The following is a 20,797-nucleotide window of genomic DNA, read 5'->3' on the forward strand; positions in this document are numbered from 1 at the left end:
TCTGAGATCACTCTATATCGGGGAAAAGGGCAAATCCCCAATGACAGCATAAATGGCCTGTAGCGTTTATTAGACTTCGATGTTTAGGTGTCGACATTTCAGTGTTTAACAACCTAAGTGTTTAAAGATCTAATATAAACCCGATCCAGTGAACATTGCCAACAGACTGGCAAGTAAACTTAGTGCCCACTTCACCCTAGAGACATATTCCAAACTCACTTATACATCATGGAATTTAGTCACTAACCATCATAAAAAATATTTCATCCATCGGACTTGCCAATATACCTGGTTGCCGAATTAATTAATTAATAGCACTAAACAAGCATTGGTTGACCCACATCTCAATCTCTTCAGCCTGAGCCTAGCAACTGCCTTTGTCCCATGGGACAACTATTGTGATGCCACTCCATGATGTTGGCCTCACCAATGACCCTAAGAATTACAGACCCATCAGCCTTATGAGTCTGATGTACAAAGCCATGAAACATATCACAACTGATTTAATTAAATATTTTATCAAAAAAATTTATCAGACTTGACCCCCACCAACCTCCAGTTTGGCTTTGTCAAGGGTACAGCATGTTTAATGAATCTTGTGAACTTCTTTGAGATGGTTACTCAGGCTGTAGACTGTGGACAAGCTGTCCACACAATATACCCTGACTTCACCAAGGCATTCACTTCCATACCACATGCAAATATAATAAACAAACTGAAGAAGCTCCAGATTGACCCAAATATTTCAACTACCCTGATGTGTTTAGGTAGATAGTCAACTTACTTGGGGATAGGACTCACACAGTATTGGGTGCATCCTCATGGAGCAGAGGAGATCCTCAGGGATCTGTACTGGGACCTCTGCTGTTCAGTATCTACTTCCCAGACCTCCACTTATCAATTGAGGGTCTTGGGTTAACAAAGTCTGTAGATGATTGTAAACATGGAGTTGTCAAGTCCCCCTCTAACATACAGGCACTTCAACAGGAGCTTACATTTGTCAATAGCCTTGCTCAAACTCCATGCCAAAAACTGCAGCACTGAAGTATTTGGCAAGCATCCCTATCTCCAGCTTACAGCATAGATAACATACCACCTCAAAATTAAGGGGTAATAAGAGACCTAGGGACTTGGTGAACAATCCCTTCATGTTTGACCATCATGTTGGAACAGTTGTTAGGAAATCCTTTTACCTTGCACAGGTCATAGCAAAGGGTATTTCTCCCAGATCACAAAAGTCCTCACCTACTTATACTCTGTGCATATTATACCCATCACTGGGTACAATACCTCCATCGGGATGTACCAAAATAAGCATTTCAGGCAAACTGGAAAGACCGCCAAAGTTTGTAACTAAAAAGATCATGGGCTTAAAAGATCTGAACTATCAATAAAGGTTGGAGACTTTATCACTATACTTAGTTTCATATAGACTCCTTATAGACAATCTGTGCATTGTGATTAGGGCTACAAGGGATCCAGTAGTCCGAGAACTCTCATACCTTCATAAAACAAATACTCCAGCTTGTACAAGGGCCAGAGATCTAAATTTACTCCAACACATAAATAATTCCTCTGGAATAAAATCTCTCTCTATTGTTATTCAGTGTTTTTTGATATTACTAGTATGCAATAGTCAAACATCTGGATAAGTCCTAATAAGTCCAAAACAAGTCTTGCCCCCATGGAAGCATAGTTGTTTCTTATATTTGATTCTACCTGGCTGACAGAAGAATTATTGAGTAGACTGAGATTTTGTAATGCTCCATTTGTGGGCAGACAAATTGCTGACTTAAATAAAAAATGAAACAAAATGAAATTGGTACCACAGGTTCAAAAACACAAGTATTTATTTATTTATTTATTTATTTTATTTTACATTTGTTGACCGGGCTAGTCCAGCTGGATATATGTCCATTTTCAGTGGAGGCCCAGGGAGAAAAGCTCAGCAAATTACAACAACATAAAAGGTCAAGACAAAGACAATAACAGTATAATTTGGTACATAAGAAGTTTTAACAATTATAGTACAAGCCTAAGATTATATATTTTATATTTCAGTAGGAAAAAGGAAAAATTTATCTAAGAATAGATAAATAAGACTAATACATTTGTATTAGAAATGGTGTAGTACAAATCTTTATAACATATTACAAAATTAGATACACCTAGTAATTTATGATAAGAGATACTAAGGTCTCACAAAAACCTAAGAAAGAAAAACTCTAGAGATCAATAGATAGAGTATAGAAGAACAGCAAACAAGGATGGATTTCTAGTGTTATTTAACACATAGGTTGTGATACTATATGAAGGTGTTTGATCATTCCACAGTATATACTTATTTACATGAGAAAAATCCTAAGGAAGGTTAAGCTCACTAAAAATTAGTGAGACAACACAAGCTCATGATCATGGGAGGCTAGGAATTGTGGGAGTCTAGTTAATAGTTAGGTACTTAGTCTGGGTTAACACAGGGGCATAGCCAGTGTGATTTAAGGTAGGGTTTAAGCTTGCTTTTAAATAAGCTGACAGAGGATATTGAGGTTAGCTGGCTTGGGAGGATGTTCCAGGCTTTACCTACTGTATTGGAGAACAAGGTGTCACCAGCTAAGTTGTTGGATTTTGATATTTGTACAAGTAGGTTATTAGCTTAGCGTAAGGTCTTGAGGTTATTATAGGTAATGACTAGGGATGTAAGTATGGGTGTATTCTGAGGTAAATATAGGATCTTATGGGCTACTATTAATTGATTGAAAAGTATTAAATTTGGCAGCTCTAACCATCCTAACTGATTCAGATTGATACAGTGATGAGTTCTATAGGAGGACCCAGCTGCAAATCTGGCAATATTGTTGTAGGAGGATGTAAGTTTACTCAGATTACCTCTACATATTTTGGTATAGATAGGGGAGGCATAGAGCAAGGTAGAGATGAGGTGGGTACGAGCAATAGTAATCCTGGCTGGAGGTGTAAGAAAGGGTTTTATTCTATAGAGGGAACCTAGTTTCTTGTTTACTATTTTTATGGTGTTATTAATGTGTTCAAAGGACAAGTTGTTATCTATTAGTACCCCGAGTAGTTTGGTGGTTGGTTCAGGAGATATTATAGTTCCATAATTTGAAGTAATAGTAAAGTTAACTTTAAAAAGAAGTAGACATTCAGCATATGTTTAATTTCATAGGTAGTTATTAGGCATAGAGCAAAGTAATTTAATTTGCAGGTTTCTTTGACTACTCTTTCTTCAGTTGCATGTGATATTAAAAAGTGGGCAACAGCATAACCAAACAGGGGAGTTAGGAGGGTATTGACTAAAGATACAATATGTTAAATAGAGCTGCAGCAAAGTAATTTAATACCCTGGGTAACACCCATTTTCCACCCTCTCAATGCCTATAAGTAATTCCTGATACTTGTCCAACTTGTTTTTAAAGAAGCAACTTTTGTCACTGTTTAAAAAAAACAGAAGCTTGACAGTTTACAAGCTGTCATTAAGTGATCTTTTACAGACTTATTGGAAACTGTTTACCAAAATGACTGTTTTTTTTAATTACAACAAAAAACACAGCAGTTTAACACTTCAAACTGTAAATGATCGTTATCAGCGTTAAACAGTGACAAACGTTGCTTCTTTAAAAACAAGTTCTCATTAAAAATTATGCAAAAGTATCTGACAAACTCAGGGTGGGAAAAAAACAAAGATTGTGATATTCTGTTACAGTCATCATCCCAGAAGACTATAAAACAAGGACAAATGTAGACCTGTACATAGCCAAGTATTATTACTACTTAATGGTAAGACAGAAGTGATGGCCAAAGGGTGGTGGTGGTCTCAGATTCACAAAGCTGATGAAACAAAATCATTGTATGCTAAAATATAGTGCAGAACAAACATCACGAAAAATGGAAACTGACCCCTCTACCAAGATACAGCTCTTCAAAAACTAACTTCTGTTTGTAATGAACAAAAATTGATTTCACTATCAGGAAAGTAAAGACTCTGCTTCACGTTTTAAAATTCGGATAAGCTGTAGTCAGTTCGAGTTTGTATGCTCACCTGCAAATGGGCTCTGCCTAATTTGATTCAGAGAAAATCTCTGGAGAAGCACAACTGTCCTTACAAAGGCACTGAGGTCTCTCTTTCAACTTCTGCTGATAGTATATATTTTACAAAACTGAAATACTCCTTTTTCATGGCTTTGTAACTACTGATATAGAAAGCTGCCAAGGGATGTTTGCATAGCCAGTGAAACTACTGAGGCATAACTACTGCTATTAGAAATGGGAAGCTTATCCTTTCTTATAAAACTTCTTAACCCAAGCACGCATCATCATCGTAACACTATACTGAGATTTGTTGATTTCAAAATCAAAACAAGTATTTCCAGTTTCTGTATTATATAATTCTAACATGTACACTACATACTAATTAAGCTCAGTGAGTTTTCAGGCTACATGTACTACCAGCAATGACGTTCCTCCTTTGAAGAGAAGACTGCTTTAAAAGTCTGGCTGAAGAATTCTAGTAGTAAATGTAATCTAGGAATATATAAGTTAACGCTGGTCAGTTGTGATACTTCTCCGTGCCTGTGTATGAATGGCAAATCCCTCTACTGCTTCCCAAAACGAGGAAGCTGGCCAGAGATTTCAAACAGAGTCGAATATTTTGCTAAATAGGCATGTATTGCTGTCAGACTGTTCTCAAGAGTACTTTGTGTGGGACAGACATACTGACTTCATTTTATCTAAGCCATTGGACAAACTACCCCTTACCATCTCTCTTCTACCGGTCAGGTCTATACACAAGAGATAGGGGATATGAAGAATCTAGCTGAACTTCAGAATGGAAGCCTGACATGGGCAACCACATATGACTCTGGGTGCATCACCTCTGTTAATGCCAGCAAGTTCATAATGTCAAAAGTTAACTAAAGGCACAAAAAGCATGATTTAACACTCGTAGTATAGGCATTTTGACCTTCTTACCCGTAAGTATGTGCTTGTGGGTGAAATCTCTCCCACATAATTAAACTGTCTAATGTCCCATAACATGCTGCTGAGACAGTTTACAGGTTGTTGGTCCAACACAGAATTCCTCACAGAAGGGTATTCTGGCCACACAATAAGCCATCGTTTATGAATCAGATTTTTTTTAGCAAGGACTTCATGGCAAGCTATTAAAAGCAGTGGTGGCAGAAACTTAGAAGGTGGTTCTTGAAGGTTCAATTTATTCTTGCATCTCTCCTCTTTATTAATGCTTAACATGACCTAAAAAAATCAGTTTGCCAATAATTTGGAAAAAGAGACTTCAAATGACTGATTTCCAGAAAGAGCATTCTTTGAACACAATTATTCCAGGTCAGATTAAGATGCAGCTTCTTATGAAGAGGACTTAGGTCTCAGACCTATATCATAACAATCCAGGTCTCAGAAAAATACAGAATGCATGATGGCAGGCAGAGATCATCAGGCTCTGCTTCTAAAAGCAAACCCCTGGCAGGCCTTGGTCTATTCAGATTCCAGGCACTCTAATGACCTCTATCCATTACCTTGCATTTGCCTTGCACCATGTATTCTTCAACAGGCCTTTCCTTTGAAGTTTTACACAATCGCTCCAAGGTGCTAATGGAAAGGGACACAATTATTGGTGTCCGTATTTATGACACAAAGCAATGACTAGGGATAGAAATGGCAGTATGGAAGATGCAAGAATTACAGGTAGTAAAAAAAGATCTACTATGAACTTTTGTTAAAGCATCTGAAGATCACTTAATTTGGGAATTTTATAATTTTTTCAGTGCTGGAGATGACCTCAATTTATACAAACACTCAAAAGACAACCTAAGAAATAAAAAGCAAGCACTGAAACAATTGGGGGTGGCACTAATTCTTAAATCACAAGCACAAAGATGCTATGAACTATGGGAGATTATATAAGCTGTGATGCCTGTGCACTGGCCCAGTAATCAAGGAGTCTCAGTCCTCACCACCAACACCAGTGAGGGGCGTCCACATTGGGAAGGAAACAAATACCCACACAGTAAAGTACAATTTCCCTTAAGAGCACATAGAGATCACAGTCAGTCTAGGGCTGGTTTCTCTCTTTCTCTCCAGATCTCCAATATGACTCCCCACTGGCACAGCTATAGGGTCCAGTTCTCAGCCTACTGGTCAAGCTAAAACCTCCAGCACCCTCTCTGTCCAACCAGTGCTTTGTGTCCATACCCAAGTAGCTGACACACACACACACACACACACACACACACACACACACACACACACACACACACACACACACACACACACACACACACACACAAACACACACACACACACACACACACACACACACACACACACACACACACACACACACACACACACTCTTTAAGATAAGAGTTATATACAAACACACAGACACTCCTGGTAAAGGCTGGCACAGGTTCTCCAGCTATGTCCCTTCCTGCCAGTCTATAAGGTAGTACCAGCTGCCACCAACCACTAATATCAGCTACTAAAAAGGCCCTTATCAAAGGGTGTCCAATTATTACAGTATAATATTATTATCCAAATAGTAAGTGTGACCCAGGACTAAAGCAATTGGAGTGGCTTTGACAGTATCACTATATACGGGCAATGTACTCCAGAGCTTAAATTATCTCTACACAAAACAACCACAGTTGAAAGGTTTAAAAATATTTAATAATAAATAAAAACACAAGACAATACTTCTTACTACACAGTGCCAGTTAAGAGTTCGTTGATCACAGGAAAATGCTTAAAATAATACAGTAGAATAGTTCTGACATCAATACAGAAAACAGCTAGACTAAACTTACTATTTTCTATGTATATCTAAGAGGAATTGCAGTTCTAAATAAACTTACATATAGAGCAAAAGCAGGGTACTGGTGAGCTGTTGCCAGCTTTAGACAAAATTAAAAAATGCTCTCTCTCTGTCTCTGAGAAAGTCCTTTAAATTGATAATACATTCTGCTGACTCATTTTAGATTACATCATTTTTAACAATTCTCTGGTTTCCCAAGCTAACAGAAACTCTACATTTGCATTTCTTAGTAAGCTTGCACCTGGTCAGGAAACCACAGCAATTAAAGTAATTATATATGTAAAATCTAGCAATTAACTCTGATCTCAAAACAACAGAAAGAATCTACTGGTTCAGACACCACAGCTCTGAGCCCTGAGATCAAACAGTCATAAAATGCTTGACTTATCAGCTTTCTTACAGCAGAGTGCACTGTCGTTACATTTTCGCAGTTCAACATCCAATACAGTCTTCTCACATTTAAGAGAACAAGCCTATGGCTTTTATTAATATTTACAAAGACAGAGAATTATCTGCAAAATTCTATCTAGCCAGGCTGGCAGCCTTCACATATCTTCAAATAAGCAATAAGTGCAAATTTATAAAAGGCTACTGAGATAATGAACAAAATCCAGTCAGTTAACTGAACACGGCCTGTTCCAAATGAAAACACTAACATATGTTAAATTGGAGAAATACTTTTACTTTAAAAGTATACAATACAAATCATGGGTTCTGAGTGAGAAAAACATAGGAATCTTGAGATAACAGAATTAAATTCCATGAACAGCTCAGTCTGTTACAGGTAGTAAAAAACATGCCTGTCTACCACCACTTACTGCAATGGTGGGACTTAAACAGGACAAAATGCTCCACACCGGAAGTATACCCCTCACTAGTGAGATCTGACCACAAACTAATCACCCTGGATATACATATCCCACCTCCACCCCCAGCACAAAAGACCACAGTGAAAAACTTCTCAAAAGCAGACTTCACTCTTCTTAAGACTGAGATGGTATCCTTTAAGCCCACTGTGCCAGTGGATACCACATCCCACAATGCCGAATCCTTCACAAATGCTTTCTATGGACATCTCCAAGAATGCATGGATCATGCAATCCCAAACAAATCCAGGTCCCTCTCCACCAAATGTAAGCGTCCTGTCTGGTGGACCTCAGCCATAAACAAATTGTATAACAAAAGAAGGAAGCTACTGCATGTCAGAGCGAAATCCCATGAAGGGAAGACATCTTTGATCAACATTAGCAGAAAACTACGTTCTCTCATAAAAACATCCAAGGCAAACTTTGAGAGAAAAATCGCTAAGGACACTAAAGATAACCACAAAGCCTTCTTCAGCTATGTTAGAAACCTGGGCGGAAACCCTCAGATATGCTCAGAGTTGGTTCACAACAACAAAAAATACACTGAACCCACAGATATTGCTAACATTCTGGCGGACAGGTTCAGTGCAAATTTCTCGCCTCCTTCACCCCCAAAAGAAGAAATACTTATCCCAGCTGAATGTAATCTCCCTGTCATCTCAGATGTCCAAGTGAGAACCGCCCTAAACAAAGCAAAAAACACAGCATCAATGGGACCTGACAGTATCCCGGGGTGCGAGTTACGTGAACTCCAAGAGGAGCTAAACCCACACATAAAAATGCTATTTAACCTTAGCCTTACTTCGGGGTATGTACCTGAACACTGGCGTACAGCAACAGTGGTCCCACTCCACAAGGGGGGTGCCTCTATAGACCCTGGAAACTACCGCCCCATAAGCTTGACTAGCCTGGTCTGCAAAGCTATGGAAAGAATCATTATGGAACTCATAAACGGAGACATAGGGGACCTACAGACGCTTGACCCCACCCAGTTCGGCTTTGTAAAGGGCAGATCCTGCCTTTTAAACCTGGTTGACTTTTTCAAAACAGTCACTAGAGCCATTGATGAGGGCAAAGCAGTCCATACAGCATACCTGGACCTGGCTAAGGCCTTCGACACAATACCCCACTCAGGCATCATAGATAAGCTAAACAGCTTAAAAGTAAACCCTTATGTCACTAGATGGGTTGCAAACTGGCTAAAGGACAGAACCCATAAAGTTAAAATTGCTGGAGCAATGTCAGACTCAAAGCCAGTCACAAGTGGTGTCCCACAGGAATCTGTCCTGGGACCCCTCTTGTTCGGCATTTATTTCTCAGATGTTAAAGCAAACATGGGAGGGCTGTGGCTGACAAAGTATGCAGATGACTGAAAACTAGGTGCCATAGTCGATACTCCAGCAGATACACACATCCTACAAAAAGGCCTCACTGAAATGGACAACTGGTGCCATAGTCACGGCCTTAAACTAAATGCCAAAAAATGTATAGTCATCCCTTTTGGAAAAAACAAAGTGCCCACAAATTATCACATAGACAGCAACCCACTGAGTACGGAAAAAGTAATCAGAGACCTAGGGACCCAACTAGACAGCGACCTCTCATTTGACACCCACGTTGCCAAAGTGGTTAGAAAAACATTCTACCTTGCACACCTCATCATGAAGGGTTTCACATCCAGATCCAAGGATGTCATTGTACCCCTATATTCCTCCCTCATCAGACCCATGATTGAGTACAATGCCCCATTTGGTATGTACCTCACCTGGCACGTGCAACAGCTGGAGAGACCACAAAAGTACCTCACCAAAAGGATCAAGGGCCTCCAACATATGACTTATTCTGCCAGACTACCAGAGGTGATCTCTGCCTGATGTACAAGGCCATGTCCAATCAGGATCTGATGGACATGCTCCACCTCAAAAAATCCAAATCCATCAGGACCACGAGAGCTAAAGACTTAAACCTCGGCACAAGTATGAATAGGACATGCTGGAGGGATAGATTCATAACCCAGAGGCTTCCCATGCTTTGGAACAGGATCCCAGTTCGTATTAGGCAGGGCCCCTCACTGACTCTCTTCAAGAGAAATCTTGATGAGTGGATGGGAGATCGTAAGTTTACCCCAGGGGTCACATCTGTGTCACTGCTAGACAGGGGCACAGTAAACTAATTCTATTATATAAGGGGACCTTCACTGTATCACTACTAGACAGAGGCACAGTATTCTAGATTTATTCTGTACATTTTTGTACCACTTCATGGGGTGGCAAAAGCCACATCACTATGGCTAGGCTTACAAATGCCCCAGGGCAGATAGCCTAGTACTATACTATGAAACTATGAAACTTTTAACTCCTGCATGGAAATTCTCAGTCTTACAATGCACACCATAGAAATGTTTTTAGCATTGAAAGCATTACTTTTTCCCAAACTGTACACACAATGTGCAGACAAATACAAGGCCGGCAGTCGCATGTAGTCTATGAGGCCATTTAGAAGCCTAGCCCAAATTCCCAATTTCCCCCAAATAGTGTGGTTGAGTGACTTGCTCAATGTCACGTAGCAGGAAAATGAAGGTTGATGGAATCAAACCCTGAGCTAAAGGAAGTAGATCATTAACAGCTCACAGCTTTAATCATCTGTACTAACTGCTAGACTTTACAAACTTTCAGATTTATTTGACACAAGGCAAAACAATGTTCACTTTGTCGTAAGAACCACCATGGACCAGATGTGCCTGCTGAGATCTTGCTTTTAAATTCTGCAGCACCATACCAGGTGCTTTTTGGAGGGTTAGTAGAATATAACTGTTAATTTACATTAAAACAAACAAAAAACAGGAATGGTGGCTTATCATGCTACTTATATCAGCATGATGCAAAAAGGTACAGAATGAAAGAACTAGAAAGAAAATAAATGCTGTTTCTGTTGGCTTGCTAAATATAATGAAGCATTAAAGAGGCGGTATTTGAAATTCCTAGAAAATGACAGGTGGTTAGAAGGAGACTGGGATATATATATATATATATATATATATATATATATATATATATATATATATATATATATGGGTCTACTTCATAAGATCAGACAGACCATTTGATCGGCATTCATTTGGTTGACAGCTCATTTGGTCAACAGCTCATTTGGTCGACAACCGGTATTCAAGGCAAAAACCTGGGATTTGCCCCCCTCCCCAATGTTGTGTGACCCTGGAGTTGATATATATAGTTGGGAGGTGGGGGGCACAGCCCCACACATTGGGGGGTGTGGGGGTCGAAGCCCCCCACCTATTTTCATTTATGTTTTAAACACCCCCCTAACTATATATATATATATATATATATATACATATATATATATATATATATATATATATATATCAACTCCAGGGTCGCATAACATTGGGGACCAAATGAGTGAGCTGTTGACCAAATGAATGTCGATCAAATGGTCTGTCGATCTTATGAAGTAGACCTCTATATATATATATATATATATATATATATATATATATATATATATATTACAGACAGATGTAGTTGATGTAAATATATGTGGAGATATAAATACAATTACTAAGCTTTGAGCAAATGCAGGATTTCTAAGAACAGCTGGATAGGGCTTATTACAAGTAGACTGCAGAGTGGTATTCTGAATTTGAACTGTTATACCCAGGCTTGTGATACTTGTGGCAAATTCTGTGGTAACAGGAAATATGGTGCTGAAGCATCTAAAGTAAACAAACTAAAAGTTCAGATATGCTATTTTTCAAATATGATAAAGAAAATGACAGGATTGTCCCAGCCAAAAAAGACAAATCATATACAAAATCAAAAAGAGTGTGATGCTAATGCGTATGTCAGTTACCCTGTTTATGGTGAAAGTTACATCAGGTGATTCCTGAAACTGCAATCATAGCAAACAGGCAAAGTTTTAGTCAGTAAAATGAGTAACAGAGGCAGTACAAATGAGTAACAGAGGCAGTACCAATGAGTAACAGGTGCAGTACCAATGAGTAACAGAGGCAGTACCAATGAGTAACAGAGGCAGTACCAATGAGTAACAGTGGCAGTACCAATGAGTAACAGAGGCAGTACCGAGTAACAGATGCTACATTTTAATGTTCTTTTCATTTAATAACAAGAAAATTATAAATTCATAGACTTGCTTTATGGTGGATGTTTCCCCCCACTAGGTGGGTTTGCAGCAAACTTAGATGGATATAAACTGCATCAGTGTTCATATGCAGGTACTCACCTCCACAAAACAGATTGGAAATATACCGATTTTATTTCCTAATCTTCCTTCAGCCCAGTTTTCATCAACTCGGCGAATCATTGTGATGATGTCATCCTGAAAGAGAAAAGATAAGTTATAAAGTGCTCTGCTATGTTGGCTTTCTTTACCTTCTACACATAAAAAGGAAAAGCAGTCATATATTTATTGTCTTTACAAGCTGTCTGTCCTACAAAATGTATAATTTTTGTCTGAAGCACTCTAGCACTGTCATTATGGAGAGTCATGCATAATGTGTTCAAAAACATTATATCAGGCCATTAAGATTATAGTAAGGGATAGTTATGAAATATGGTGAAGAAAAAATGTTGGGGATATCCCAGTTTTTGCCAGCTACTTCCTCACCAGAACACTAGGCTCATAATACCTTGCTGACATCTCAGTAATATTGACTGTTAATTTTGTTGTAACAATATAATGCAGCACTAGTCTGTTTCTGGTTTTACTTGAATTGTTCAATGTGGGATTTACTGACACACTAGTGACCAATTAAGTACCTCTTTGTGATTCATCTTAAGACAGCAATCTTTCAAGTTTCACTGGGAATGTGCCTGGAAGTGTATACTGAAGGTATGCCTGATTAATAAGCGCCAGATGTCTTGTCAGGGCAAAACTATTTAAAGGAATCACACAGAGATGTAACATTGTACAATATTATGTGAAAAGTGGATTTAATGACTGATCAGGATAACCTGGAAGCATTTCTAATTAAACTCATGGAATGGATTAAAGATGACTTCTCCCGCACAGCCTGTGACCTCTGTCATTGAATCCACAAAAGAAATTCTGACAGCCTGATACAGCTTGGGTATTAAATCTTTCAAGACACAGCACAATTAAAACTTTGTGGGGAGAATCTGGAGACTAAACTTCAGAAATGTATCCCAATACTGAGAAACATCATGAGGCAATCCAGGAACATCAATGTGTATCAATATTCATAGCCAGAGGATCTCTTGGCTCCAAACTACTACACAGAAATTGGAACTGAAACAAGATTACTTTGAAAACTGAATTCAGTGCAACAGACTTCAAAATATCAGTCTTTGGGAGGGGGGGGCAATCAAGTACAGTTTTGTACCTACCATAAATGCAGATGTTCGAGTGCTAATACAGCTGCAGTCATAACAGATGGGTTCTCCTGCCGTCAGGCGGGTCCTCGGTCGGCCGAATTCCAAAGTCTGGGTCCGGCGTCGTTTGTTGTCGCTTCTTCCCTGATGTCAGTGCGACAGGGGTGTAAAGGAACCAGCCAACGCCATTTTCTTCAGTTTTTCTTGCCCCAGATGTCAGGTGCCCCCAGAAGGAAGGCAATACATAAATTTGTGTAATAATGCAGTGCAATATAATCAAAATACAGTAGTTGCAAGCAAATACATCATAAATGAATACCCCAATCAGGTCGGATGAGGATGTGCTAGCCTATAGGCCTGTCCCAAGAGGGGAAGGAGGGAGGGAAACCTGGACTGCAGCTGTATTAGCACTCGAACATCTGCATTTATGGTAGGTACAAAACTGTACTATGTTCATCGTGCATACAGCTGCAGTCATAACAGATGGGTAGAATCCCAAAGCTAAGAAGGGGTGGTAGGCACTAGGTGGAATTAGGAGGAGCCAAAATGCCCTGCAAGACTGCAGTGGCAAAGCCTGCTCTAGATTTGGAGTATAATGGTAGGTTGTAGTGCTTGGAGAAGGTATGCACAGAACTCCAAGTGGCTGCTTCCAAAATATCCTTGGTAGGAACTCCTCTGAGGAAGGCTGCAGAGGTGGCTGTGGCCCTGGTGGAATGAGTTCTAATGCCTGTAGGTACAGTTTTTCCATGAAAGGAACAGCAAAAGCGTATGCAGTGGGCTATCCATTTTGAGACTGTCTGTTTGGAAATTGGCTTTCCTTGAGCTCCTACCGCATAGGCCACAAAGAGCTGTTCTGATTTTCTGTAAGGCTTTGTTCTGTCCAAATAATAATGCAGTTGTCTGTGGATGTCCAAGGAATGTAATAATCTCTCCCCTTTGTTTTGAGGATTAGGATAAAAAGTAGGTAAATGTATGGCCTGATTTAAAGCTACCCTGGATACCACTTTAGGCATAAAGGACGGGTTGGTTCGTAAGGAAACTCTGTCCTGATGGAAGATGATAAAAGGCTGGACAGCAATGAGAGCCTGTAGTTCTGAAATTCTACAAGCTGAGGTGATAGCCAGAAGGAAAGCTGTTTTCCAGGACAAATATTGCAAATCTGATGAAGCAGCTGGCTCAAAGGGAGGCAAGGTCAGTTTTTCCAGAATGAAATTAAGATCCCAAGCAGGTATTGGTTGTTTCCTTGGAGGTCTTAAATTCTTAGCCCCTCTGAGGAACTGTCTTAAGAGAGGGTGAGAGAATAAAGGTGGATCAGTGTTGTATTCTGCAGAAATGGCTGAGGCATGGATTTTGATGGGGGAGAAAGAAAGTCCACTGCTTAGCAGTTCAGCCAAATATTGTAGTATTTGAGGTAAATTCAGTTTTCCAGGGTCCTGGCCCTTTTTCTCATTCCAGACACAAAAACGTTTCCATTTTGCAGAGTAAGCTTTTCTAGTTGATGGCCTTCTGGCCTCCAAAATGACATCCTGCACCTCCTTGGAGAGTAGGGCCTGCTGTGATGCTAAGGAATCTTCCATGCGGTTAGATTGAGTGTTTTTAGCTGACTGTGAAGAGTTTTGAAGCTGTGCTGAGTCAGAAGAAGAGGCATTAGAGGCGGGGTCCATGGTGGGGAATGCGTCAGGCTCCTCAGGAGTGGGTACCAGTGTTGCCTTGGCCAGTCCGGAGCAATGAGGATCATCTTTGGTCTGTCTGCTCTGGTCTTCAATAGAACTTTGGGCAGCAGAGGAAGAGGTGGAAAGGCATAAACTGTCATTGATGTCCAACTGAAAGAGAGAGCTACCACTCTCCAGGCCTTTGGATGGAAGATCCTTGAGCAGAATTTTGTCAATTGATGATTTTTGTGGGAGGCAAAGAGATCTATGTCTGGCCTTCCCCATTCTTGGATTATTTCTGTAAAAACTTTTGGATGCAACTTCCATTCGTGTGGATCTGTCATATTCCTGCTTAGGTTATCTGCCAGCGTGCTTTCCTTGCCTGGCAAATACTGTGCTTGTAGTTCCATTTGTAAGTCCATGGCCATGTTCCAAAGTGACATGGCCAGTCTGCATAGGGGGTAAGAATGTGTTCCTCCCTGCTTGTTTATGTACCACATAACTGTGGTGTTGTCCGTTCTTATCAATAGTTGACCTGGTTGTAGAAGGTCCTTGAGAGCTATAATAGCATTTATTACTGCTAGCATTTCTTTTTGGTTGATGTGAAGGTGCTTTTCTTTTTGGGACCATTTGCCCTGAATGCACCGATCTGTCATTTGTGCCCCCCAGGCGTAGTCCGAGGCGTCTGTTGTGATGACTTGATTTGCTTGAGGCTTGCTGAATGGAAGACCTGTGTTTGTTTGACATGCTTGAGCCCACCACAGAAATTTCTTTTGCAGACATGGAATTAGTGGTATTATTGTTTCCAAACTGTGGCTGTGTTGAGACCATATGTTTTTCAGGTACCATTGTAGTTTCCTCATATGCAGCTTTGCACATGGGATTAGTAAGATGCAAGATGCCATGAATCCCAGAGCCTGCAGGATTTTCCTTGCAGTCAGCCTGGTGCAATTTGCTAGTGTTCTGAAGTATTGAATTAGTTGCCCCTGCTTCTCTGGCGTGAGGTAGGCCATCTGGGTGTTTGTGTCCAAATTGGCACCCAGGAAAATTATCTCCAGAGAGGGTATTAGCCTTGATTTCTTTTTGTTGACTGTGTATCCCAGAGAGTTCAATAACATTATTACATAAGCCAGATGTTTCAGAAGAATGTGCTTGCTGTCCGCTTGGATCAGGCAGTCGTCCGAATAGGGATATATTTGTATACATTGAAGTCTGCAGTAGGCAATTACTGATGCCAGGCATTTCGTGAATACTCTGGGTGCAGTAGATAAGCCAAAGGGCAATGCAGAGAATTGATAATGGGTTGAACCTGCAAGAAATCTGAGGTACCTTCTGCAATTTTGTCTGATTGGGACATGCAGGTATGCCTCCTTGAGGTCCAATGTTACAAGCCAAGACTCCTTGCCCAGCATGGGAAGAAGTTGCTGTAGAGTGAGCATCTTGAATTTTGGTATGAGTAGAAATGTGTTTAGGATGGATAGATCCAAAATAGGTCTCCAATCTTTTCCCTTCCTTGGCACCAGAAATAGCCTGGAATAAAAACTTTGACCTTGTTCGTGCGTAGTTTATGAGATCTGTAATTTGCCTTTGTGCCTCTGCCCTTTGATTGTGTGGCAGGTTTGGCATGCCTCTCATTTTTGGAAGGGTGTGAAATGGAACTTGTAGCCTCTGTTTATAATGTCCAGGATCCATTTGTCCTTTGTGACAATATGCCAATTTTTTGAAAATAATGTCAGCTTTCCTCCTAAGGGGGCTGCCATTTGAGACCTGGTTGGCATGCAAAGGGGAAAGTCATTGGGTTTGCTTTCTGAAAGATTGCGAGTTGTCCTCACCACCTCTTTGTGTAGGAGCTTGCCATTGTCTGCCTCTATACGATCCTTGGGATTGTCCTCTGCCCCTCGGGCGCCTGTATCTGCCTCTTTGGGGTCTGTCTGTGGCAGGAAAGGACCAGTTTTTGGAAGACCAATTTCTACTAAAACATGGGGGTTGAACCTGTAGAAATTCTTTCACTGTTTGCATTGATTTAGCCTTTTCCTCCATTTTCCTTAATACCTCCTCAGCATTAGCACCAAATAGTACATCCTTTTGAAGACGGGCGTCTAGTAATTTAGTTTTGACATGATCAGGCAAGGCTTGTTCCTTGAGCCAGGCATGCCTACGTATGACTGATCCTGTAACAGCAGCTCTACTTGAGGCCTCTAGAGCATCAAAACCACATTGTAAGGTATGCTTACCCACTTGTTCTGCACTATGCATCAAATCCTGCAACTCCTTCAAGTCTGGTTGTTCAGGCTGTGACATTTTACTTTCCAGTTGTGATAACAAAAACTGTCGATACTTTAGCATATGAAACTGACAGTTTAAGGCCCTCATGGATAAGGTAGCCGAGGTATATACCTTTTTTCCCCACCTTTCTAAGGATCTGGAATCTCTCTCGGAAGGCAATGGATTTTTAGCAATGGAGGCCTTAACTCCCTTGGGGCCCTGTGAGATGGTTTCTGGGTCAGCAGCATGGCTTTTGTATAGGAATTGGTGTGAGTCAGGGACCCTGTAGTACCTGTCAGGCTTAACTGGAGCTGGAGGTAGAGAGTCCGGGTTAAGGCAGGCCTCTGAGAAAACATCATCTAGGATGTCCAAGACAAGAGGTATAGCCAGAGGCCTGTGCTGAGGAAGCAAGAGAAATTCCCTGAGCCTTTTCTTGGAATCTGAATAATCCTGGCCTTCCCAGTGGAAGTGTTCCCTTAAGGTATGCAAAGTTTCACCAAATGAGTAATCCTCAGGGGGGGATACAGAAGGGATGGACTCCTCCGCATCAGAGTCTTCAAAAGGGGAGTAAGAATGTTCCTGATCATCAGAGTGCTCTGAAATAATGGAGCCCTGATCAGAGGAGGGGGAATCTTCCTCCACTCTAGGCCTTTTGTCCAGAGGGGGCTGAGAACCTCTGATAAGAGTAATTAAATCCTCAGCCATTTTAAGCATCTGTTTCTTAGGCATGGGGCCTGGAGATGGGCCCTGTGTAGCTGGTCTCTTAGAGTGCATGGTTGCTTTAGACTTTGTGAAAGCCTTGATGGAGAAAGAAGAGGAAGGTCTGAAGACACCTTGAGTGGAGGTGGACCTGTCCACATTCTGAGGTTCAATGCCAAGAGTGGCTTCGGTATCTGTAGTCGGGGTGTAGGCCGAGGAGCCTGCGACCTCGGGCACAGGAGACACTTTCAAAGACAGGTCATCGGTAGTCAGGGGCTGCGTAGGCGCCTCGCTGAGAACCGGACCATGTGTAGTCGGCTTTGGCGTGGTGTCGGTAGAGGCCGCGGACCTTGTGTGTCGGTCCTTGTCTTTGTGTTTTTTAGACAAAACTGGAGTCGGAGTATCCGACGACATAGTATAGTTAAATGCTTTCCCAAAATAATGCTGGGTGAACTCTGCCCGACGCTTAATAGTGCGTTTGTTGAAGGTAGCACAAAAGCGACAGACCGAGACGTCGTGGTCTGGGCCTAAACAAGGTATACAGAGGGAATGGAAATCCTTATGCGGCATTGGCTTCCCACAAGAAATACAATTATTAACTTTGTCTGACATCGGTCTGAGGCAAGAAAAGTTTCCCCAACAGGGTACTTAGCTTTTAAGAAGACTTCGGTTTCCAAATTTTCGTAATCTCAGGAGCTGGCCGACCGGCACTTGCGAACTGCTTCTGCTTCGGGCACCGCGCGGCAAGAAAGACTGGAGAAAATGGCGTCGGCTGGTTCCTTTATACCCCTGTTGCACTGACGTCAGGGAAGAAGTGACGACAACTGATGCCGGACCTAGACTTTGGAATTCGGCCGACCGTGGACCCGCCTGACGGCAGGAGAACCCATCTGTTATGACTGCAGCTGTATGCACGATGAACATCCCTGTACAGTAAACTATGAAAAAATAGACATTTGGCTATGTTTCTTTGCCTAAGCAATACCTGCAAATAATCAGTTGTGATCAGTGTACCACGCTGATAAATAAATTAAAATAAAATAAAATGCAGCAATAGATCTGCTGCTCACAATTCTACTACCAAAAGAGAGCTCTTCCTGATTTCCCTTTCTTCTCACTACTTTCTTAATTAACCAGCTAGGGGCATGGATCTTCCTGGGTGTGCAGTCTCTGCCTGTTACAAACCGGTTGTTAATGTTTTTTTTCACAGCTACATCTGCTGGGTGGTACATACATAATTTTGAAAAAATTTCTGACTGGACTTCACAGCAAGTATGCCTAGCACTTTGGATGTTCTAAAAACACGAATTGCCTGAAGCAGATCTTGAATCCAGGAAGAAAGAGGTCATTGTCTCCTTCTACTCTTCCCTCATTAGGCCAGTCATCGAGTACAATGCCCCATTTGGCATGTACCTCACTAGACAATTGCAACAACTGGAGAGGCTGCAAAAGTATCCCACAAAGAGGATCCTATGCTTTAAACACTTTTTCTATATGGACAGACTCAAAAAACTCCCAACTATTCTCTCTCATATCGCCTACTTAGAGACAATCTCTGGTTGACTTAAAAAACCATGTCTGACTCAGCTCTGTTAGAAATGCTACATCTAAAGAAATCCCAATCCCTCCACACCACACACTCCAGAGACCTCAACCTCATTACCACAATCAACAGAACGTGCTGGAGGGACAGGTTCATAACCCAGAGATTGCCCATGCTATGGAATAGACTTCCCATACATGTCAAACAGAGCACCTCACTGGCCCACTTCAAGAGAAATCTTGATGAGTGGATGGGAAATAGAAAATTCACTTCATGGACCACCCCAGTGGCTCTATTCGACAGAGGCACTGGAAACTAAAGTCGGGTGGCACAATGCCAGGGTAATCCTATGGGCTAGGATTGTAAAGGCTCCGGGGCCATTAGCCTAGTATATAGCTATGAACCTATGAATGACATTTATGTACTGCTTACACCATAAAATCTAACTGTACTGTGCAATCAAGGCATGCACATCAAGTTTTAGTAATACTTTAAATGATGACACTGCCTACATCTCTTGTTCTGAACCCACAACTGCTCTTTAATGATATGTGAAATACTTTATTTTTATCAAGAGGTACAGAACCTTGGGGATCCAGTGTCTGTCTGCCTGGGATGACATGCTTGGCAAGCCACGCTGCTTCGCAAGGGACGGCTTGCACCTGTCACCCCTGGGATTCCGGATATTGGCTAAAGCTCTTGCCACCCCCATAGTGCCTTTTTTAGGCAAGGCTCAAATTCTAAACCTACCACCCTAGAAAACAAAAATGGGAAGAAACTGAGGGTAATGCTGCTCAATGCCAGAAGTCTAAATCTCAAAATGCATGCACTCGAGGCCCTTCTCAGTATGGAGAACATCGATGTCTGTGCTGTAACTGAAACCTGGTTCAAGGCTCCTGAGAGCACCCCAGCACTATTAGGTTTTACCTCATATCATGCGTTCCGGCCCCAAAACCCGGACCACACCACAAAAGGAGGGGGGTGTATCCATATTCATAAAGGATACCCACACCTCCAGGTTGGTGGCAACGCAAGCTTTGGAAACCATCCAGGTGCAACTAACCATAGGCAAAACTGCTCTACAAATTGTAGCATGCTACAGGGCACCCTCTCAAACTCAGGAACCCCACACAGCCTTCCTGAAGACACTGGAGGGTATAAATGTATCTCCAAACACCATCATATTGGGTGACTTCAACTACCGAATATAGACTGGGAACATTACTCAAGCCCTAACTTTCTAGCCCAACGGTTCCTGGAGTTCATAAATTCAAATGCCATGGAACAGCTAGTCACTGTTCCCATGAGAGGAGAAAATATACTAGATCTCATTATCACAAACATGGGGACAAAATGCTCCACACGGAAGTATAACCCTTATTGGTGAGATCTGATCATAAACTAATCTCACTGGAAATCCACAATCCGCCCCCCCCCCCAAAAAAAAAGACCACAGTGAAGAACTTCTCTAAAGCAAAATTCACACTACTCAAGACTGGTGTGGTATCCTTCAAGGTCCCTGAGCCAGTGGAAGCCACAACCCAAGCTGCGGA

General features: G+C 41.3%; 1 protein-coding gene across 2 annotated transcripts in view; it reads right to left on the reverse strand.

Annotated features, from left to right (window-relative positions):
* Window positions 1-20,797, reverse strand: part of SH3RF2 (SH3 domain containing ring finger 2) — a 1,223,737-nt gene that overhangs the window by 633,164 nt on the left and 569,776 nt on the right. For both annotated transcript variants that reach the window (XM_044064026.1, XM_044064025.1), the window contains exon 3: window positions 11,977-12,072. In XM_044064026.1, the coding sequence (XP_043919961.1) occupies window positions 11,977-12,072 (96 nt within the window). The remainder of the gene's footprint in view (window positions 1-11,976; window positions 12,073-20,797) is intronic.

Source organism: Protopterus annectens, chromosome 2.part2 (assembly GCF_019279795.1).
Source record: "Protopterus annectens isolate FY-2018-M chromosome 2.part2, PAN1.0, whole genome shotgun sequence".
In the NCBI taxonomy this organism is placed as follows: domain Eukaryota; kingdom Metazoa; phylum Chordata; order Ceratodontiformes; family Protopteridae; genus Protopterus; species Protopterus annectens.